The 23,926-nt window shown below is 45.3% G+C and overlaps 1 protein-coding gene across 2 annotated transcripts in view; it reads left to right on the top strand.

Moving 5' to 3' along the window:
- Window positions 1-23,678, top strand: part of LOC8043230 — a 237,567-nt gene extending 213,889 nt beyond the window's left edge. For both annotated transcript variants that reach the window (XM_042287381.1, XM_029969130.4), the window contains exons 2-5: window positions 14,455-14,649; window positions 16,480-16,611; window positions 18,348-18,603; window positions 19,995-23,678. In XM_042287381.1, the coding sequence (XP_042143315.1) occupies window positions 14,455-14,649; window positions 16,480-16,611; window positions 18,348-18,603; window positions 19,995-20,821 (1,410 nt within the window). In that variant the 3' untranslated portion in view covers window positions 20,822-23,678. The remainder of the gene's footprint in view (window positions 1-14,454; window positions 14,650-16,479; window positions 16,612-18,347; window positions 18,604-19,994) is intronic.
- The last annotated feature ends 248 nt before the right edge of the window (window positions 23,679-23,926 follow it).

The following is a 23,926-nucleotide window of genomic DNA, read 5'->3' on the forward strand; positions in this document are numbered from 1 at the left end:
ACGCAATGAAACTGCTCAAGCTTCTGCAGTATTTTTGTGCTGATTTTGAATATCTGGTCCTTTTCTCAGTGAGTAGAATTGTCTCAACATAACTAAAACTTGCCTGCCTTTGTCTAGAGGAACTAAAGGAAAGAAACTGCTCCACAAATTATCATTTTAACACATGGCAAGATACTGCGAAGCGTGGAGAATACAATCTTGGAAGTGATATCACCATACATTGAAGTTGAGTGCTCGATGCATGGCTAACAAGTTATAAAACAAAAGATATCATAGAAAATGTTCTAGAGTTATATCAAAAAATCTACCCTCAACATTGGATGTTTCACAGATTTAGCTGCATGTTTCTGGAAAGGTTATACCTCTATAGGCTGTAGATGCTGAGATATGCCTCCTGCAACTTTTCAACGAGTCCAAAAATTGTGTTTTGAGAAAATGATGTTTTAGAGTCAACTTCAAATCACATTCAACCCACATAGACGTTATAAATTGATTTATAGTTCTAATATTCATCCATAGAATTAGAAGCCTGATAGATTTAGAAGAGCAACAGTTGTAGGGGTCAACATCGCTATTTTCAAAAGAATGCAGTTTTAGGAAGTTTTAGGCTCCAAGGGAATACCTGCAGATGAAATGAGACAAGTCTCAGGTGATGTTCTCAAATATAACGTGAATCCACCTGAGATTGTCCAATAATGCTACTACAGGTCTGTATCTTTCGTTAAAAAGCAGCGTATGGCACTGAAATGCGATCGCAGCACCGACCATTCACACTGTTCGTGCGCCTGCGAGTTCTGATAAATGTTAGTCAGGCGGGCTTCAATTTTCATCATTCAAATTGAATTATTAAACCTTTGCAATGTCCGGAACGAGAATCTGTAATTAAATCAACTTCCGTAAAAAAAATGGAACAAAACTTTGGGCAGGAACTTGATTATCATAACGGCGACATATTCAAAGGGATCGCCGCACGGCCTGAACCACGCCTTGCATCTCAACTGTGTGTGTTTTCCTCTTTTTGATGCTACCTCGTAGAAAAAAAAATCTGTAGAGTTTGATAACATCGAACTGCTCGCTCCGCATTGCCTACTGCACTGCCGTGCCCCAAACAACTATCACGCATCGACAACTGGATTAGGCAAAACACCATCTTTCCATCATCTTTACCTCCCTATCTCTCTATGTCTTCCAGACCTGCTCGTCTTCGCACTCTCGCTCTCGATCACTTACCCTCACTTTCACTTTAGTGAATCATCGCGACAAACTTTACACAACCCCCCTCCAGCTTCCCCTAAATCAAGCTGCATGCCGTAGGCTAAAATCCACAATATATGACTTAAATAAAAGTAGCAATAAAAAATAAAAAAAAAACAAAAAAAAACGAACAAACGCCGGGAATACAAAACTTTGCCTGTACCCTCCACTGCCTGCTCGATCACAGCCTTAATCACTACAACGCCGCGAGCGATAGAAGGGCAGCGGCTCGTCTGCTCGCTACACTTTACAACGCAATTAGGCTAGCTAAGTACCGCGGACTGAAAGAATCAATAATAAGCCACGACAAAAGCCTGGAAGAACCCACAAAACGGGTTAGCCAAACATGCTCCTTCGAGAGATTGCACGCATTAAGAGTTTATAACCGGACGTTGCGAGGGAAACAACAACAACAAAAAAAAAAAAAAAAAAAAAAGCGACATTTACGGTGTTTACGACAAGACGCTCGCGCGAGTTTACTCACGCATACTCTCGCGAGATCACGCGAGTCAACTCAAACCCGGCTGGGGTCACGGGTTTATAGGCATTTTGCATGGCTCTAAAACCGGCATACTTTTACCGCGGACTTAAAAGGGTAGGAAAGTGCTCGAAAGCTGCGTGTCGCTTCCGATTCCGGCCTCCGTGGCGGGGCGGGGATCGGACCTCCGCGGTCGACAAACTTGGGCCGTAAGAAAGACGAGTTCGTTCACATCTCCGGAGTCATTTGTTACCGCCGAAAAAACTCGAGGAAAAGAAAAAAAAAAAAAAAAACGCTAGCGCTAGTGTTTTTCATCTGATTGTGCGCAATGCGCACGCTACAACGCGCGCGCTGCACTTCGTTCCAGCTTATACGATGGAGCGCAACGGACGCTACGCGAGGACATCCCGGCCAATCCGGTGCCGCGAAAAAATCACCTGACTACGTACGATGTGTTAGCAGTGTGTGGCTGAAGCGAACAATGCTTCGAAAACACGTATATGAGGCTTGTCAGCGAATGATTCTTTTCGTCATATCCACAACAAACACCCGTGTTTTTTTTTTTTTTTTGTAGGACTTATTTTTTTTTTTGGGGGGGGGGGGGGGGGGGAAGGCGTGAATAGAGCTTAACACAACATTGGATTGGCACCGGTGGCTCGTAGCGTCCAATGCGGTCCATGATAAGGTAAAACAGAGTACATAGCCTCTCTCGTACGTCAGCCTCTTTTTTTTTTTTCCTTTTGTTTTTTCACCGGCACGCGTCTTTTTACTTTCTAATCGTCGATGTTTTGTGGGGCCTGTTTTCAATTTTTCTGTTTTCTTTTCCCGCGTCTCCCCCGACGCCTTCTTCTGTGTTTTTGGGTATCGAAGCAATTTATGGGGCGGCTTAATCGTGTCCGCTGCGGTCGTGATTGAGTACGCTCTGCTCGGTCGGGGTTCGTTCCTTGCCGAGCTGGAAAGCTCCTCGCACTAACGTCCTGCAGGCTCGGTACCACTGCGCGGAAGCAAACAAAATATCCGGCTGTTTTATGTAGTGTCTCATTAATTCATTTTAATGGTAACTCACTTTTTTTTTAACGAGTGACGTGCCAACTTGGAAGTCTATAGATGACTCATCGAGAATATATATACATACACAGGGTATTCTTAGGAAGGCAAGAAACTAGAAAAAATTAAACTTGGTTTTGAATCCCGGGGGCGACTAGAAAAAAAACGAAGTTGCTTAATGAGTCAGTTAATTAACTAAAATGTTTTCGTCAACCTCTTACATTTTATTCTGAAGGTACATGATGTAGGTGTACAGTTGGCGCTTGACCTAAATCTATATAATCTAGCTGTAAGATAAAAATTTCCATTAAAAAGTCTCCAGTGGGCGCTGCGGGGCGGGAAATGTCGTCTGTTTGTACAGCTGCAAACCGAAACTGCGCCTCTCCTCTCTGCTCTGCTGACGTCGCGGTCCCGGATCCGGCCAGCACCTCCTAGACAGCAAAGCCTGCGCGTCACGTGACATAACGTCACGTCCCGGATGCCATGCACCGGCGCTGATTGGGTGCGAGTGCCGCGTCAGCGTTCGCGTGGGACTCGTTTCCTATCATAGTCCCACGCGAACGCTGAAGCGGTACTCGCATCCAATCGGCGCCCGTGCAGGCCTCCGGGACGTGACGTCATGTCCCGTGACGCGCAGGCTTGAAAGCTGTCTAGGAGGTGTTGATCCGGCGCAGCAGATTCGGTTTGATCGGTTTCAAGCCCTGCCCACGCAGAACTTCCGAGCTAAGAAAGCCTAAGCGGTAACTCTTCCTGCATTATTAAAGAATGCCGCGGTAAACTAGAGATTGGGCACGACTACGGCGTCAGCGATCGACAAGGAGTGGTGTTCTCACTGATTGGACAGGGATTCCAGCCCAATACTGACGCCGTATTCGTACTCTGTCCTACGGAGGCCTTCTTTAGTAACGGAGAAAAATTTACCACTTAGGGCTTCCTTCGCTGTTGGTCCAAGGACGATAACTCTCGCCTTAGAGTTCCACAACAAATTTTAGTCAAAGTTTCACGTCATAGACTATATTCAGTCGTAACCATCGCCCTTTTCTCCGAAAGAGAGGAAGATGAGTACGTAGGCTGCCCGTTACCGTAGGGACCTACAGTACATGCTCAGAGTGTGCAACATTGGGAGGATTCATGGGGGATCGGTGGTTGAGTGTGTTATAGAGACACTCCGTCGATTTTTTTACCTACCCCAACTAGCCATGTTTTCTGAATCACTGGCCTTTGCGCTTCCCGGCATGTTAATACTATCTCGAAGTTCAGAATAGTTATTGCGAAATCTGCAAGTAAAGATGTCAAAACCGACATTCAAATATATTCGCGCTTTTCAGTGTTGTGACTACACAGACAGGCAGGCTTGCAGGTCCAGCAGGTAGTTTAAGAAAAAAGAGTTTGCCGGACATTTGTTGCTTCATGCTGCTATACGGTTGCTGGACCAAGCTTCCATGGTATTCAATTGACGCCATGAAACAACTAGAAATCAGTTGGGTGCAAAATTCTGCAGTCCAGAGTTAACCCCTGCTTGTCGCGGTCGTCACCTTTTAGTGCTTGCCAATAGAGATATTTGTTTTAGATTAAACGGTGGGGGACCACCTATTGTAACTTCAATAACTTCGCGGACAACAAAATAAGTTGGCCTCATACTTGCGTTATTAGTTTAGCGATGTCTGTTGGCGTCTCTAGTCAATTTTGAACACATATGGGACCGTGAAGATACCACCGTAGTACTTCCTCAGAGCACCGCAGCTCAAACCACGTAGACTCAAAGCTCGCGCTGTAGGAGCCAGAGATCCTGCGCTCATTCCCCACCACTGTCCACTTTTGTCAGGATGAGCATTCTATCAGCATGCAGTAGTGTTATCACTACTACGTGATGGAGATTACAGACACCATGTTAACAGTCGCACTGCACGGGCTAAATTTCTCATACACAGCAGAGAAACCAGACGCCACTAGGCTGACTAGCTTCGAGTTGGCTCAAGAAACACACAACAAACTAACTTTCGGGATGTCAAATGGCAGCAATTAAACCACTAGCCTAAACTTCAAATCACTTGGAAAGAAAACAAGGCACAAATCCTTTGAAAAAAAAAATATATATAATGCATCGTAGATATGAAGGCCCTCATAAGATAATTATTTTAGAGTGTCCTAGTTTAAAAATGTTTTGAAACATTAAAAAACAAGACATTACTTTAGGTACAGAAAGACACCAGATGAAGTCAGAGAAAACAAAAACAGGAAGACAACCTCGCCGCCTGCTGTGACACACTTCTTAAGCAGCATTCTTTTTTTTTTCCCGGTATTGGAATAATAACGGCGAGTATTCCCACGCAAAGAGTGCAACGGCCACGGAAAACGCTTGCCAAAGTTGTAAGTGAAGCCGGGCTCAATTACCATTAACGAAAATTCAGAAGGAGAGTTTCGAGTTACGCGGTGCTGTAACCGCTTTTTGTCACGGTCACGCAGACACAAATAAAGGAACAAACATAAGAAACGAAAAGGGGCTAAATTGAAACAACTCCAACAGCGAAGAGGTCGAGACAAAAGAAAGCGGAGCATGTAAACCTTCGAATTGACTCGCTAATTCCGCCGACTGTCCTCGAACTTGAGAAGAGGAAAGCGGAGGCCACGGCGTCCGCAAAGTTTGTTTCTCCTGTGCCACTTTCCGAAGCCTCTGACAGCTATGGCAGAATTAGTAAAATAATAATAAGAAAGACATGTTGTAGGAGAACCGCCTTTTTAATTTAGTTTTTCACGTTTTGGGTTTTTTCGTTTTAATGACGACTGTTTATTTCATTTTTAGTCAGTGACAGCTTATCAGGATGTGGCATGATCTTTTTACAGCGTCTTGCTTCGTGGTTCCTTCTGGGGCGCGCTTATTGGTTCATAATGCGATTTCATTCGCGATGAAGCGATAATGAAAACTACAACGCACAACATTTGTCCTCGCGAATATAATTTTTTTTTTAAGTATTTCTTGCAGATATTTATTGATCATTCATATTTATTTTCTTATCCTACTGGCCGCTGGCCCGCTGGTAAAAAAACAACAACAAAAAAAAAACCCACAGTAGTCAATTGAAGCTCTTTCCATTCGCACAATTTTAGAAGCGTATTTTTAACGCTATTTAGAGTACAGCTAGCTCTACCTTGAACGGGATCATTGCCCCCGAACACAAAACACAGTTTTTTCTTCTTTCTTATTCTTAGGCCGCACCCACGCGCCTCCTTCTGTAAGCATCCTGGTGTTTTTAAATATACGCACGCATTCCACGCACGCACGCACGCACGCACGCACGCAAACCATTCACACGCCGGAACTCAGGATGCCGCCCTCCAGTATCTACGCGTGCGAGTTTCCGTTATGTAACCTCCTTCCACGATGCCGCACTGGCGCAGCTAGATTCCAGTGTGCTTCCAACCGCCCGATTGTGATCACGTGGTTTATCGGGCTCCGTTTGCAATGCAGGCTGCAAGGGAGAGCCAAAAGCGTCGGTCGGTCGTCCGCAAGCGTTTCCAAACCTTTGCTCAGCCTCTACACCCTTTCTCCTCTTCCTCTCTTCGTGGCGATTCGAGCCTGCGCACAAGCACCCAATCTGCGCGGGAGGTGTCCGCCATTTAATTGCAAACGCTCTCGATGCGTTGAATTGCGACCTCTCTTAGGTCTAGGCTCTCTATGCAGCACTCTTTCCACAACGACACGTGTCTGCGTGTGTGTGTCGGCGGAATCTCTGAATGACATCTTTACAACAGAAAGGAAAGGTAAATACCAAAAAAGAGAAGACGCGGCCGCGCCGCTATCGGCCTCAGCGTACGCCATTTCTTATCGGTTTCCGGAGACTTTTGGCGGTTGTCTTCTCAACTACGAAGTATGTCCCCCGAAGGAAGTGGCGGGCGCGATTTCTCACACGGGCCTCGCCTCTGTAGCGCAGGCAGGACGCTGACGTGTGGGTACGACGCACACCATAATCGTTTATATATATACACGGTGGCTTAGACAGGAGAGCTCAGAAGTTTACTCGATCCTGGTGCGTCGCGGTGACCCGAAAGCCGTGACCATAACCTATCGAAAGGTGAGTGGCATTGACGCTTAATTAAAACATTGTGTCCGAAATTGCTGCACAAATTCTCGTTGAAACGCGATAACGTCTCGCATGTTCTTGTTCCAAGCAAACGTTTTTTTTTTGTTTTGTTTTCTGTTTATTAAACTGACTGGAAAACCCCTAAGTATAGTTCTTTTCGACGTCCTTGAAGTCTTCTACAGTCAGACAGCTTCAGAAATGCGGGGCGTCTCCAGTCCCAAGCACTATCTCATTGTTTTGATAAACATCTGGGTCTGGTGAACCCGTACAAATATACTTTCCTAAACGAGACCCTAAATGGGGTGTGCTCGGACGGCAAGGCCTGCTGAAAATGTGAGCCAGGTCCCACGGCCTTGACTCACGTCTTGCAAAGGCTTAGAGAAGTGCACGTCATTGAGGGAGACGTTCCACGCATCAGGAGGCTATTTGCACGGACAGAGAGGAAGAAGATTGCGTCTGCTTCATACGTTATGTAACTTTAATGCGGGTCGGGTTTGTAAAAATCAATTACTCGGGCGAAACTGCGTGTAACACACCTGGGAGTTGCAATTGAATAATGCAGAAAGGGGGCACAATTATATTTAAGAGTTGTATCGAAGACAACGTTACCCCGGTAAGTGTGATGGGCTTTGACCACTTAGCGGTAAATTGAGATGACTCGTGATTGTGCCTTAGGAATCCGGGTTTCGTTGTGGTAGCGACGGCATCTAACAGTGACACAGCACAAAATATTTAAAATTGGCGCGGCATCGGGGCCTAACCTCTACACCTGATGCACTCCACTTCCCGTCAAGTAATTACATACTGGAAGGTAGGTGTTTATACATATTCTTGAGATGCCTCCGCTATATTCGTAGTAGCGACTGTCCACAACATTCGGTGCCTCGGGTCCGTCGAATCTGGTTTAACCTGCGAGCGCCTAGCGTAATGCCCTCGAATGAGTCGCAGCATCAACAAACACGTGCCCCAGAAGATCAGGCGGCAGCAATCGACCGATTAGCTCGCCAAGGAGCTGGCTTCCGTTCATCCCATTTCGGACCTAAGAATACCCAATCTTTTGAGCCTTGAATTATCCGTCTGGTCGTTAGGGTTCGGAAACGGGCGCTCCTTGAGATGCCGGCGGAAATCATTGAAGACTGCAAGACTGACCGATTCTCACGCTCTTTTTAGAAGAGAGAAGAGAATGTGTGTTGTTAAAGAAGCGGATGTACGCTATAGCTATTACTGTTACTATTATTATTTGTTACCTTTATAACCATAGTCACTCACAGCTTAGGAAACGCAGGGCGTGTATTATACGGCAAATATAAAGTATGGTGTAATATCTAACATATGACCTAAATGTATAATTTGTGCAAATCCCGGTACGTTTATTGTACAGATTAGGGTGCCTTCGTGTGCACTTTGCTTGGGGTAATGACATCTGGCCATTTTGCTTCGAACGCATATTTTTATTTGTTGTTCTGAAGCGCGTGTCTTTGCACGCGCTCGTGGCCTAGAATGTGCTACGGCGACATTTTGTTTCCTGCGATTTCCTTGTATTTTCCCTGTGAGCGCGTGCTGTCGGCATCGGGTATCAAACGATGGCACCACCCTAAGCAGAAGCACATTGAGGCACACTAGCAGAGATCATATCAGAACGTTGTTTTATTTTCAATAGGGTATTACTATTACTTCGGGTTTGGCTTTCACAAACGTGCCACCTCGCATTAAACTATTTTTAGATCCAAGATGCGTGTATTCAAAGTAGCTGGCTCAACCAGCTGTGGAGTATGTTCAGGCCGCTAAGATACTCTAACAAAGGCCCCACTATATCTCGAAGGTAGCTTGTGGTTTCACTGCGTTGAGAAATGTTATGTTAATGGTTACATATTTTGACTATGCGTAGCATTGCTACGCGCTCTTGCTGAAGGAGCTTTCAACCGTAAACATGCACTATTAAAATATAAGGCGTGTGCTTACAGTCCTCGCTGTTACTCGAAGAGAATACTTCGTTCGGTGAAAACATAATATTCTTGGATCGGCCAGGCGAGTGGTAAAAAGCTATTACCGGGTACTTTAGCTTTTTTAGAATAGCCAGGCAAAGGATGCATCCATATAGAAACTAGACCTCATGTTTGACAAGTATAGGGATTCATAGACACCTAAAGAAAGGTAATATCTATCGCCGTGCAGAAAGCAGTTTTGATGCGCTCAAGCGAGGCGGCATTTGTTGAACAAAACGGACGTGGACAAAGCGCCGTCAGACAGCTAAGCGGACGTGGAAAGAGGCCTTTTCCACCGTGTCCTCTTTTCGAAGCATAGCCGCTTGTCGCGCAGCAATTCCCCGGCCGGGTCGATCTATTTTTTTGCCGGTGCCAGTGCGGTGGAAGCTACGTGCTCGTTAAACTAATCATACGTTTATTAGTGTTTCGCCGCGTGATGACTCTTTCACGCGTCCCCTCGAGGGAAGAGCGGTGTCAGGTGATTAAAAGACAGGCGGTTGATTGGCCCGGCGAGTGCGCAGCTCTCCCCGTACTGTCAGCTCAGGCGTAAACGGAGAGGAGTGGCGGTGACCTCGCCTCGCGGCGTGATTTGCAACTTACCACTCATTTCCTATTGACCTCCAAAAAGACTAGAATGCAGGTATAGAATCATGGACGGTTTAGTAAAAACCCGGGGTGCTTCTCAATTAGAACCGGCCACGGGCTTCAGTTTTGTCACCGCAATATTTAAAAATATACTGTGATTACAACGTGTAAAATTCGCGGAAAATTTTATTTAATGGTCGTGAATGTGAACGCCAGAGGCTCGCGGGACATTAGAGGGGGGGGATAATCGTCCTTGGAAGTTGGCTAATTAAGAAACATTTTGCAGTAAAATTTGTAAATATTAGTTCTGGGGATCCTGTTACAGGTATAGCATCGACGGGAATTACTGTTAGAAGCTATACCAATTAAAAAGCATTTGCGGAAATGTAATGGTTTGTGAGAAGTTTCTTGATATACTTCCATGTTTCTTAGCCCTGTTTAACCTTTGCGCATAAAAAGTGCGCCGCATTAAAAGTTTGAATTGGGCTTGTTGATCCACTGTGGTCTAGAGTACTTAAAAGCTAAAGCGAAAAAGCGCCTTTAAGTCCTTTAGAGCGCCGCAAACCCTGTTCACAATGTCGTTTGAAAGATTGACGTATTCGTTTCAGTAACATCGTCGCTTGGGTCGTCGGCACACTCAACAAGTGCACGCTGCCGATATAGTGACGACATGATTGGAAGGACTACGACCCTCTTCGAAGCGCCATTTTGGGCAGAGCTTGCGGCGCTTCTTTTGGCGCTCATTTGTTTGTTGGCCATGCAAAAAAACGTTAAAATTTATCAAAATGTATCTTAAAAACTAATATATTTTTACACATGCTTTTGGTTGGTCTGACGTCTCATGGGAATTGCCATCAATACTTCAATCGCAAAATACTTACCGTAACAATTATTCCCTCTTCGAAGGTTCAACGAGCTTGACAAAAACTTGGCGAAGGCGGCACAGGTCTAACTCTCACCTCCTCTCTTTTTATGCCAGTTCCTCCAAAACGAAATAATAATAACACCCTGTATACTACGTCGTGAAGACAATAAAATACAGGATGTCACAAAAGAAAATTGACACGGTCTTTTTTACCGCAAAAATAAACTGGGCATCGCCGAACGCTCATTCTCCGCCCAAAGGTAGAGCTAGAGGTCACAACCAGATGCCAAAGTTTGAGCCCGATCCGATAACTTAATCAAAAGTTATAAGTGATTTTCTGAAAATTTCAATAGAAATTGGAGCCCATTTTCGGTTTCTGGTGCCCCATGTGTCTGAAAACTCCGTCGGCTACCATTTTCCCACTGAAATTTTCAGAAATCAGTTAGAACTTTTGATTGAGTTATTGGATCGGGCTGAAACTTTTGCATCTGGTTGTGACCTCTAGCGCTACCTTTGGGCGGAGAATGAGCGTTCGGCGATGCCTAATTTATTTTTGCGGTAAAAAGGACCGTGTAAATTTTATTTTGTGACACCCTGTGTATGATCGAGCATAACCTTACGAATTTTCTGTCGACAAAAGTCGCTTGCTGTCGAAACACCTTTTCGACAGAAACACACTTTTCGATGACGTGAACATAGAAAACATCCCGTCACTCTAAATCATATCGCGCCACTATCGCCGCAGCGACGTTCCTTTCGCCTTTTTCCCGGAAAGCAGACGGTGGGAGGCCGGAAGTAGCGTCGGGACGTCACCGGGGTGCCCTCCGAAGTGTGACGCGAAATAATGGGCCCGGCAAGGGATACCCCGATGTTCATCCTTTTGCCTTTCGTTCTCTTCCAGCACTATATGAGCTGCTGCCGTCCGTTTTTTTGGGCGCTTCCTCTTCTATAAACGTTAGCAACTATACGACCTCTGGCCGCCTACAAATCGCTCCTGGCATGTGGAAACCTTCCGATAGTCGAATCTTCATTCTCATGCACGCTATGAGAATGAGGATTGAATGCATGCCAAGAGAATGCCATGCACTCTCATGGCATCAGAAAAATATATCGGATGCCATGAGAATACTACATTACTCACCGCAGACGCTAAGTGGCAGTGTCAGCTACACTTATCTTATCGATGAGCATTGGACTAACCAGCGTAGTCGAATAATTGCGTTGATTTACAACGTAATACTGATTTATATATGTCCACAAGTTAATATCAAGTCCATAGATGCATTTACTATACAAAGAAGGGCTATCAGCAACTAAGAAAGGCTCGATCAAATGTAAACGTATAAGAAAAACAACCCGAGACTAGCATTTAGCATGCTGGTTTACTGACAACAATCTTGGCAACAACCCAGCCACAACCAAACCGTATTTCAAACGAAATTGAACCACTCAAAATGCTCACAACTTTGATGGATGGATGTGCAACAACCGGGGCCACCTCAAGGCGGCAGTGAGAATAAAAAAAGTGCAGCAATCGGAGTCCCGCAGATAAATCAAAGTATAACCACTCGAAATTCGTCGAACCAAAGTGGATCGGCATTACGCGAAGCATCACAATTACTCGAGGCAAGTGTCCAGACAGCGAAACCGAAAGCTCCAACTCGTGAACTTGAAGAAGGACAACAAACATGCGCAAGTTGAAATAGTTCAACCGGTTTTTACCCGACAGTAATCACTGTATTTTGTTCACCCCTCAGCCGATAATGTGGTAAAAGCTACGAGATCTTTAGACCAATCAGCAGGCTCCCTTTCGTCACCTGACCTCGCTCTTTGCGCACGGGTATGGAAAGAACGCTGATCACGTGGTGGAAGGCTTGTGACTGACCAAACGATCCGGTATAGTTTCTACTCCACTATCATCTCAGGAGTGAACAGGGTATGGAGTCCGCTGCGCAACAGCCATCAACTTAGACATTAGAGTCATCTTGAGCTACGCAGGGACCATCAACGTAGGAGCATTGCAAAATTTATGGCCGAAAATAATACCGCGAAGATGAGAAATGTTTCGGGCGGCACTCACCGTCGTTGAAGTCTCGAAACAGTTGAACAGAAATCGAAAGCGGAGGCATTTAGCTTGCCTCCCGAGAACCGGTTGCGTATGCGGTGGAAAGCCATGACAAAGTACTTCTAATTGTAGACTGGTGTTCTGGAAAGCTAAAAATCTAGAATCTATCTAAAAAAAAAATAATATCAAAAGTAGGATGGGATGTGCTTTCTGCAACCCAACTAACAAAGAAAGCATATTCACCTTTTACAACCGATAAAATCTAGCTAATGCTGTCGGTGTGCACCCTCGCGCTCTTTTAGATATGCAGATCTCGCGAGCATAAAACTTAAAAGCAAAACCCAAAAACCCCGTTACGATAACCCCGTCATGACATTACAAATTATCCAAAACAGATCGACTTATTTGCTTCTTTAGAACTATCAGCCCACCTCTAGAGTAGCATTTTCTCAGATTACTTTGTAGTCACAATCTATTTTGTTTTATTGCGAAGTTCAACAACTGTGTTCTTAATTTTATAGCATTTCTTTCTCATGACAAGTGTATAGCTTCCCGTGAATATTGCAAATAGGTAACGAACTATATTTCATTGAGTTGAAAGTTTTGATACATGAATTGATTATTGTTTATTCGTATAGGATTCATCTCGCAGCAAGTATTTGTCCACTGAAAGAATAAATGGCTCACGGCATTGAAAAGTGTGGGTATATTTGAATGTTGGTTTTGGCATCATTTTCATTTGTCAATTTTGCAATAACTATTATTAATTTTGCAAACAATATAGCATACCAGAAAGGGTAAGCGACGGGGATTCAGAAAATATTGTTTTTTGGGATAACTAAAATATAAAATCGCCGGAGTACCTCTTTGACCCTTGGTCGCGGGAAACGGCGTTAAAAAACGCCAAACTAGGCTATTTTTGTTATTGTAGTAACTAGTCTGTACGGATAAATCAAAGGCTACAATACGCGAAAAAAAGACAGCATCAGACATTCCCGAAAACAACAAAAACAAGTGTGGGCAACAGCAACTTAAGATAGTTTCAGCATAACGTGGCAAACGACGAAGGCTACGGGCCCAGGAACCCAATCAGGGCTTCGAAGGGATGCACGCGACAGCGTATGTACACAGTTCACTCCTGCACTGGAGAGTTGTCACATGCTTCGTTCTGTCGCAGCGATTGGCTCTCGGGAGCCTTGCGGCCGCTCTTTCCCAAGTTACAATGAAACGAAGCAAGGCGCCTGCAAGTAAAGAACGCACGCTCCCTAAGCGCAAATCGTTTTCACCTGCATAGAACCTAAAAAGGGTACGCTGTTGTTCGCGACCATTTTTTTTTTATCGCTCTTTTCCGAAGGGGAGACGTTTTGCGTTCAAAGAGCCCCAGAGCGAAGAATAGAAGATGCATCGGCACGCCACCACCATTCAAAGTTGCAAGCGGTTCGAGAGCAGTGGCGCACAAAAGTCAAAATAGTGGTACAGGGTTGGGCGGCCGACGATGATGATAGCTGCTTGCGCCGGGGGGGGGGGGGGGGGGGAGCAACCACTTTCGGGGTTTCTTCGAAGCGCCTCGGCCACTCGCTAGACGTTCGATCGTTCTCTTCGTTTCCGGGACCATGCTGCATTATTGTATCTTTCTAGAACTGTGAGGTAGAATGGATAGAGCTAGGTCGTGTGCTAAACATCTTTGTGGCGTCAGTCGTTCCTATGCTTCCTCAGATACTGCAATCCTGCTATAGAGGGAATCAGATTTCCTCGCGTTGTTTTCCTGCACATATTATTCCAATTTAAATTCGTTTTCTTACAGTGCGCCTTCTCTCAACTAACCTAAGAAACGACACAACTGCATCGCCTTGTGACGCCAAATTGACCTTTATTTCTGGGGCAGTGTTCAATCAACTTTCGGTTGCGGATCTATGTCGCATCGCCTTTATCTTTCTGAAGTGCTTTTAACTACTTCCATCCATCTGAATTACTAATTCCGACAATATATTTCTTCGACTTACTGTATGGCAACTCAAAAATATATCTTAAGCGAGTTGCTTCTTTAAAGGTGCGTGGCGACTTGCCTTACTTTTGTGCTTTTGCGGTTCCAGATGATGACTCGAGGTCCGTGCCGGTCGTGGGGACCCCTCGCGGTGGCGGCGGCGCTGGCGCTAGCCTGGTGCTGCCAGCCCTGCCAGGGCCACGGCAGGCTCATGGAACCGCCGTCCCGGTCGTCCATGTGGAGGATGGGGTTCAGGACGCAGAAGAACTACAACGACAACGAGCTCTTCTGCGGCGGCTACGCGGTAAGGCCCTGACCTGTTCTTTCTTGATATATACTCTCGCAGTATATGCTCAACGGATACGTGACACCGGTGTGTCGAACCCGAGGCTCGTGTTTTTCCCTCCCCCTAAACGTCATTGCCATAGTCCCCTACAGAGCGACAACGGCGTGTCCTCCGAACGCCGGTCTCCGGCAGGCGTTCCATGCCTTTGGCATTGCTCTGGCTGAGCTCGCGACATCGAAGTGCACGAGACGCTGAAGCTGATGATGATGATCGGAGGCTCTATAGCGCAGAGACGCTGAAACTTGTCCAAGATAGGAAGCACGCGCCGGAGGCGGGACAACAGGGGCTCCTTTTCAGCCGTCAACACCTTGCCAGTGACTCCCCGCCGCGTCGCTTGTGTCTGCGTCGCCGCCAGCGCGGCTTGCAGCGTCTCACAACGAGGCGCGACGCCCGCACGCGGTGACGCCGAGGCGGACGCGCGTACCGTATTGCGGTGACTCTCGCCGAACTTCAGCGTGTATTCCCTGGTAGAAAGCAATACACCCAAAATTAGACACATTTCGTGTTTTTTTTCTTAGAAAAGGAAGAAGTACACTTAAATTATATTTAACTGTAATATTAAGAGAGAAAGAGAGGTACTAGATTTTGGCCTAAAATGTACAGCTGTGTTCCATATAGTTTTAGCGCACTTTGTGTTTTAGCGGTGTGATACGCGCGAGGACGCAGGCTTGGAACCTAAGGTGTACATAATAAAATATACGTTTAATATACCACTAGTACGCTGAAAATATATATGAGGTATCCTCTCCGTAGCCATTCGTGAAACTATGAAATTTGTATACTTTAATGTATGTACTTCTAATTGGGAGAAGAGTTACTCGAGAGACGTACTACCTCATATGCAGTTGTACTATTTGTTCTCCGATGTGCCAACGGCACAAATTTAGATACTTTACCGAAATCTGGCTGGATACAGACAAAGGTGCTTTTTCTCTCCACAATTTTTTCGGCATATATACCAAATAAACATACCCTAATTGTGCGGTCGACGTTGCGACTTTCACCTTCCTTTATTTACCCATTTGGGGCATATAATAACCGTACTCAACACTAATTTGCCCTAAAACATTGCATGTTTTAGCTTTGTCTTCTAAATTGTTCTCATGTATCGCGGGGCACTTCTAGCGTCACTGATATGTCTCTGCTGGGCTCGTTCACCTGATCCCAAGATGTTCAACAGAATCACATTTAGACCCAGATACGTAACACCATTGACAATTTATATGTATATGTGCACCTTGCGTAGGATTTAACGTTTTCTGTTTGTTTTGTATTTCGACAAAGTTTTCACTGCAGTTCTTTGTTGTGGTTTCATTTGAGCACCGTAATGCATGCACAAGTCGTTTTTCTTATCGCGGGGATTTTAGAGAAGTACCTGGAAACCATCTCAGAAGTTACTAGGAAGTATACCTCAGATTTACCGTTCCATGAAATAAAATTTGTTTATGTTTGTACCTCGGGTGCTGAAAAAGCACATATACCCAGGTTACTTTACAACCCGGTTACTTGTACCCAAGTACCTTACAAGACAAAACTCAGGTGCGGAAGTGAAACACAAGGAAACATTTTCTGTATAGTGTACAAACGCTCATTTCGACGCAGTTTGAAGATTGCATTCACGCGACTTTATTTCACGAATAATTAATACATGGCTTTAACGCTATGGTGCACATGCGGGACTAAGAAACATTAGAAACATTGTGGTACGAATTTTTACTGGAATCGCTGCTGGCCATGGGGACTGGCAAGATGGCGGCCCATCTGACCTTGTCCGCACTCTCGTCGCAGGTTCAGTGGCAACGTAACAGTGGCAAGTGCGGTGTTTGTGGCGATCCCTGGAGTCAGCCGAACCCTCGCGACAACGAGGCCGGTGGCAAGTACGCCAAGGGCATCATTGTTCGACGCTACAAGCGAGGACAGGTACGTACACTCGCCATTAAGGTGCCTGGAATGCGCGATCGACTGGTGTGTTTAGCGCCCTATCCTGCCCATGCATAAAACGTGTCAAAGTTTAATCACTGGGGTAGGGCGAGGAGAAAAATGATACTTTTTTTATGCTGGGTGGCGCAAGCTACCGCCCGTTATAAAAAGCACAGTCATTAGTACCTATTCCGTCCATATATCCATCCAGTTGATAAGTATTCAATCTTCTTAAAAAGTGCACAAAACACGAACACAAAGTAGAAAACAAACATGACAAAAAAGCGCTCCTGTCCGTCCTGTTTGTTCTTTACCTCGTCCTCGTGTTTTGTGCGCCTTTTAACCAGATCTAAAAGTAGTTTCGAAGTGGCAATAAATGACGTCACAGAAGCCGGTACGTCACGCGGTCGGATGTCGCGATTTTTTCGGTTTCTGCTAGACGTACCAGCAAAATTAATACGAGCGATTTCGAGTGTCGCTGTTGCGGAGTCACAACTCCTGGCTGCTGAAGCTTCCGTGAACTGTCAAGATGGAGAACCACTTACAGCTGAACAGACGTCTGCCACTTCCACCATCGCTGTTGTGACACCGCCAGGATTGCGACCTGCGGCAACAGCACGATTCTATGACGTCATAAGCGGAAATCTAGCTACCACATTTTAGGACGCGTTCAACTCACCAGTCGGAGAGGCGCTCCAGCATCATACTTTCCATGCATTATTTTTTTTTTTTTTGCAGATACGCAAAACATACGCACACTCTAGTATGTTGCACGTTAGGAAAAGCAGGACAAGCTCCTCCCTAAAGCCCTTCACCCTTTCCACTTCAGCGGAGCGACACTGGAGAAGAGGCGAGTGGAGAAGAGGAAATCACCAATCATGGCGCGCAGAGAGCTCTGGGGAGGGTCTTGCCCTGCTTTTCTTATCCTGCAACAGACTATAGGCAAAAATGGCGATGTGAAATGCGCAGTCGAGCAAATTCCGAAGCTTGTCTACCGCGACTCAATGTTTTATGTATCATATACTTTTGAGCAACAATGCGACCTTAATTTGTTCTTGATGTTCGCTGTTTCCCGGAGACCCTGCATTATTTTCCTGAAACTATCGGCTAGGACAACCAAGGTTAAAACTAAAGTCGTAGTACAAAAACACATCTGAAGAGTATGTAAAACGTCCGAGACCCCCCACTTTACGCAAAAAAATATGTATATATCTGGTCGGAAAAACCTGTCTTTTGAAGTGTTTTTTTATACATGTCTGAAATGGCCGGAGGGCGATGGCACCCCAAACTTTACGTTTCTGCTCCAACATTACTGGGCAAAAATGACCTTTTTTAGGGCTTGAGATAATGGTCAGAGGTTCAGAACTTCAATCTCAACATGAAACGGGTTCGACTGAGTGCAGCTACAAAACACTCCACCAAACTAAATATTTCCCCAACGACCAATTTAGGTGATCTATTTTCCCCATAGAGCCCTCACCATGACGTCATGTTGTTCTGAACTGCGCCTTAATTCAGTTCAGGAGATGCCGTATTTATTCAAGCTGTAGTTCCCGTACCTCAAGTCACTGATTATAGGAGATAAATGTAAAGAAGGGGAGGGAGAAGTATACAATGCTTAGAATTAAAATAAACCGAGAACGTTGCAATAAAAAAAAAACCTAAATTTTCGTTTGGACGCCGAGAGATCATTTGGCCTTCAAGCTAAACGTACCTGTTCAACTAATTCTTCACAGGTGATGAACGCGATGGTCCAGCTGACAGCCAACCACCGGGGATACTTCGAATTCCGGCTTTGCCCAGTCAACGATTCCAGAGTCGCCGCAACGGACGAGTGCATGGCCAAGCACCCGCTCAAAATAGCCGACGATTCCACGGGCTCTACCCGCTTCATGGTCGACAACGGCAGGGCCATGAACTTCAACATCAGCCTTCAATTGCCAAAGGACATGACGTGCAGCCAGTGCGTCTTTCAATGGAGTTACACCGCGGGTAAAAATCCTTTAACAAGAAATGTTGGTCTAGTTAACGTCCGTGTCCCACATGAGCGACAATCAGAAACAACCGACACCGACAAGCCTTAAGCACATGAATCATGAACGCGAAAGCACCTTTTGCAGGCTTGCAGCCTATCGATGCTCGTGAAGTAAGCTCGAGAGATTGTAAGCCTGCCAGAGTTACATACGCGTGCATGCTACAAGTGCTCGAGGCTTGTCAGTGTCGGTTACTTTTGTTTGTCACTCCAGTGGAACTCGGACATAAGTGCGGACAAAGACGGAAAGAAGAATGGACACCAACAAACATTCGTTCCTGTACCCTCCTCCGTGCCCTCTGTGTTTGCGCTTACAAGTTCCCTGAGCGTGATCCTTTTAGTAGCATTGTTTTAGTTGAAAACAGTAACCCGAATATATTTGAAGATCAGAACACAATACTTATCCACTTCGCAAGTGTCCCCGGAAAATGAGCGTCTTTCCAAAAATGAGAAGGATGTGTGAATAAACATCTCTTTAAGCTATCCAAGCGCCAAGGAACTGCCGCGTGTGTAGTTCCATTCGGGCAGTGGTGTCTGCTGCCAGTAACCTAAAGAAATCAAATCTAAACCAGGCACCTTTCCACGTATGTTCGCCTCCAGAACATAATACATTTAAGTGTGTGCAGTGGGCGTATCCACGTTACCATAATTTTCCTGTGTTTTGGGGTAATTTGGCAAAACATCTATCATGTTTCGAATAACACATCATTCATACTAAGCGATGTGCGATGAAAGACCTCGCTGTTTGCTGACTATCATGAATAAATGACTAAGGGATATTAAATTTTGTTTCCTGTTCGAACATGTCTAAAAAGATACCAAGATGTGTCCGTCTTTAAAGTGGTTCAAATGATGGAAAACGGGAAGTGCTAGTGACTTCGTAATACAGCACTGCTAGAGGAATCTAGGTGGGGAAAAAATGGAGGGGCAAATTCCGTGCGCCTGTGTAAGGCTGATATTTCAGTCTTCTTGATAAGGATTGCACAGTACGCGAGAATTAAACTAATATATTAGCTGTCGACATTTCATGGCTGCTCTGTTAAAAACTTTAAAATAAGCTAGCTCCTCAACATATAACATCGCTTTGTGGAGAAAACAAATTCACGCAATAGAAACGGTTTCAGGGAGAATTGACTATATTTCCAAAAGCTTTATATTTCGAGCAAAACTCGAATATGTATTAAAAATAAACAGTAAATAGTAATATTAAAAAGTTAGTTCTAAAAATTGGCTTTTCTTAATTTTCATTACAACGAAAATATTGCAAAGAATCCTGATTTATTAAAGAGCTGTGCGACTTGGACATTCAATGCAAAGCGCTATGCTAACAAACAAGTTTCATTCGCTCCAGGGAACAACTGGGGACGCTGCGAAAACGGATCAAGCAAGGTCGGCTGCGGTCCACAGGAGACCTTCCGTGGCTGCGCCGACATCTCCATATCGGACGAACCCGTGTTTTACTCCAGCGATGACGACGATGATGTCCCACCTAGTCAAAGCCCATCCCAGACGACACGTCGAACAGCCACCAACGTTCCCTGGTGGAAGACCACGTACGCCACTGCCCCCCGAAGACACTACACGTCAGCTCCGAGGTTCACGAGCCCCAGAACCACGCCAAGACCGCACCACGAGGTCGAAAGTCGACATCCCGCCCCTAGTCCACCATTCAGAGGTGGTCACCCCAACAGTCACCCCGGAGGAAGCCATCCTGACGACCGGGAGGTTGAAGGAGGACATGGTCATCGTCATCCGGGTGCTACGACCGAGGGTTACGACCACGAAGACAACCCTACTCGTGGCTACCCGGGCGTCTTCAAGCCAGTCCGACCAGTGGGCCCCGGCTTTGGTGGGAAGATTCCATCGTATGCTCCGGGCTCTGGTGGCAAGGTTCCTGCCTACGGTCCGGCCTTCACGCTGCCTCCACGTACGATGATGCCCAGGAGGTACACGCCCAAAGGCCGCGTTACCTACCGCTTCAAACCGACCACCGTGGTTTCGTTCAAGACGACCAAGAAGGTCCCAAAGGTGCCGCCGGCCACGAAGCCCCCCGTTACCAAGACTGTAGGAGGCTGTAAGAGCGTGGGGACCTGGAGGCGGCTTCCAGGAATGGACAAGTGGTGCTGGGAAAATTGCACCAGGGGGTACTGTCCGCCGACTCACTGCGCATGTTATTAGACGGAAGTCGTATGGAGATGCTTGTATCACTCAATGCCGCCTTAAACAATAACGTCTCATCATCTGAGAATTTGAGACGTTGTTCTAGAGATTTTTTTTAATTATTAATATTTCCAATTCAGCACCTTTTCGAAGGCTTCCCGAGATTAGATTTTTTATTTTTATTTTTTGGAGTAGCGAAATCAGTTAACCAGCTTTGCCAATCGCGTGGCATTCTTGTTGCCATTCCAGAACCGAACACAGATGTGTTTGCCACATACTAGTCTAGTTTACATTAGTTTAGTTAAGTAAGCCAGACGTTTAAGTCGGTAAATTTATGAATCAACTCTAGCCCTATAGATACGTTTAGCGCCATGAGATTCACGGGCGCGAACGCTTTGATTTTCGTGCAAGCGTATTTCGATAGCGCTTTAATGAACGCAGCGCAGGTTCCATTGTATTTATTTTTCTTTATCCGACAATAGGCTCGTTAATGCAGATGAAACCGGAATGAACAGATTTCCTTTAACGTTGTTTCCATAAACGTTATTCGCGGAGCTAAGGGAGACGCAAAATAAACGCCGGGTACCACCGATTACGCAACGCTTTTACCAGCTCCCATTAAGACGCTCCCCCCTCCCCCACCCCCCTTTCTATTTTTGTCCTGATCCTAAGGCAAACTGCTGCGACCCCCATTGAGCCAAAACTGCTATGTGATATCACGGCTCTAGAAAGTACCAAACGAAATTAAGCTTAGTAGGGTAAGTTCCCTGCGTGTGTTTGTGGCCACAAGGTTACAGAGCTGGCGGATTTAGTCCAATGTACGCGTCAGTGATAATATGCGCGTACATTTGGTGTAAACTATGTACGCCGATGCATACACAGTTTATAGGTAGGCATGTATGCTTGTATGTATGATAGAAACACTTGTGGTCAGGTGTAAAGGCGAATAACGCGCTAGCCTGACGGCGTAGAGCGTGGAGCACTTTTCAGAAAATTACACATGAGCCAGCCCGTGGCAAATTTCGTCTGAAGAATGCCTTCCAAGTGCTGAAACATACCGCATGTCGAAGAAGAATGCAGCTGAAATCACATGGGCTTACTGCTCGTGCGGCAGTGTTCTAAGAGTAGTCCAAGTCACTGGTGCGTCAGTTTTAGAAGAGAATTCTACTACTGGGAAACCTGTTTTTGCAAAGGGTTTTAAACGCTGAAGACACAAAGCAATTGTTAATAGTATTTTAGGTAACGTCGAAGCAATACTTTCACTGCTTGTTACCTCACCCTTCTGTTATACAACTGATCATTAAAACAATCGTAAAACAATTTTGTGACAATCCTTATTACAGATTTTAACAGAAAATACAAGTCGCAGTCGACTTTAAAATCGCATCTTGTCTTTCCATGTGTCACAAAAAAGCTCGAATATTCAGCGGTTGTACTCGCTATGTTTGTGTGTGCGTGTGTGTCTGTGTATTTTACAATTTCCACCCATCGTGTCGCTGGTTCGATGCGCGTTTTATTTGTATGTTTTACTCTATTTAAATATCATTTTTACTCAAAACTCGAACCATCTTTTACACCAACTAAAATAAACGAGTGCAAACACGGGTATCTTAGTGAGCTCAGCGCAAGTTGACTGTGCGCGGGTTTGAACCGTCAAACCAAGGTGTAATTTCTAGAAATAGATACAATAAACTGCCAGGGCTTTACTTCGGTAAATTCGAACTAATTAGGTCGTCTGTATTTCTCTTCCCAAAAGAAATAGTTGCCTGTGTATCAATTAAGGTATAAACATGGCTTCCACAAACGGAGGTATTAATTCGCGCAAACGGAGTCCGTCCAGCATTACCACCTGCTTATTATTCCTTCAAGATCATACCTTGTTTTGTGTATGTTTTCAGTTACTGTGGTGTGAATTTTTACCGATCTCTTTTCGTACTTTGGACACAATAAAGAATGCTGTCTACGACCCGTAGAAGCATGAAAGAAAGCCAATTACACCACTGTAGCCTTATTGAGTGAGTGAGTGACCCCGGGCATGATCTCCAATCGTCTTCTTTTCCGGATTCCCGGGTTGAGAGTTTTTTGGTATGAAACTGCGTGGGCGTGGCACAAGCTAGCTCAAACATCCCTTTGAGCAACGAGGCTAGATTATGTAGGCTGTACTGAGCTACGGCGGTCTATAATCGCTAACAGATTAAGAAATTCAAGACAAGCGTTTCCCGCAAAACAGTCTACTTTCCATTTTAGAAGAGCGATCGCAAGAGAGGAGGCGAAGAGGGACTCGCCTCACTTTCAAGCGTTCGCTCCTTCAAAGTTAAAAGAGTGGTAGCTTTGTGGGAGTAGCTTGCTCTGCATTTTAAACATGTCGTCGACTGTAGATTGAGCTCCCGGTGCCTTGATTTTCTGCTCGTGTTGGCTTAACTTTTGTCCCCGAGTTACTACAGGGAAGCCTCTTCCCCTTCGCTTCGTACTGGTGCCTTTTCTTTGGTCGAGTTTCCTACCAAGAAATCCTCGAGCCAAGTGTCCGAAAATGGGCACCAGTTATTTCCGAAAGAGCAGAGCCTCTGCGAGAGAGATGGATTTGTCGTCAACGATGGAATGATTTATGTTTGTGTCGACGAGCCAAGAACCAAAACCAATACTCGGGGGGAGGTTGATTCTCTCCTCTGCTTACATTTCCTTAGCCTTCGTCGTCTTGTGATTATGTGACTATTGCTCCTTCTCTCGGTCCTAGTTATGTGACTATGACTCGATGAGTATCAACAGTGCATACAGCAGTGCCAAGTTTGTTTCTCTCCTGGAGAACAGCGTGATTTACTGTGTCGTGCCTCGACATTTGTTTTTGTTTTGAATAAACAACTTGTAACCACAAAAACGAAAGCTCTCGTAAATTGAAGCCTTTATTTTAAGTTACCAAGTATGCCTTTGTTGGGATTGGCTCCTCTGTCTGGCCTTAGTAAGATAAGCTTGTGGAAAAAACATTCTGCAAAAACTTAGTGGAGCAGCGCCTCTCGATGACCCAGTGCAGGTAATGCACTGGTTCATTTTATTAAATTAAAGTAATCACTTCACCGCCTCTTCAATGATTGCGGTAACACTACCTATCAAAGCACCGACACGACC

This window comes from Ixodes scapularis, unplaced genomic scaffold (genome assembly GCF_016920785.2).
Source record: "Ixodes scapularis isolate PalLabHiFi unplaced genomic scaffold, ASM1692078v2 PGA_scaffold10__122_contigs__length_95168666, whole genome shotgun sequence".
Lineage (NCBI taxonomy): Eukaryota > Metazoa > Arthropoda > Arachnida > Ixodida > Ixodidae > Ixodes > Ixodes scapularis.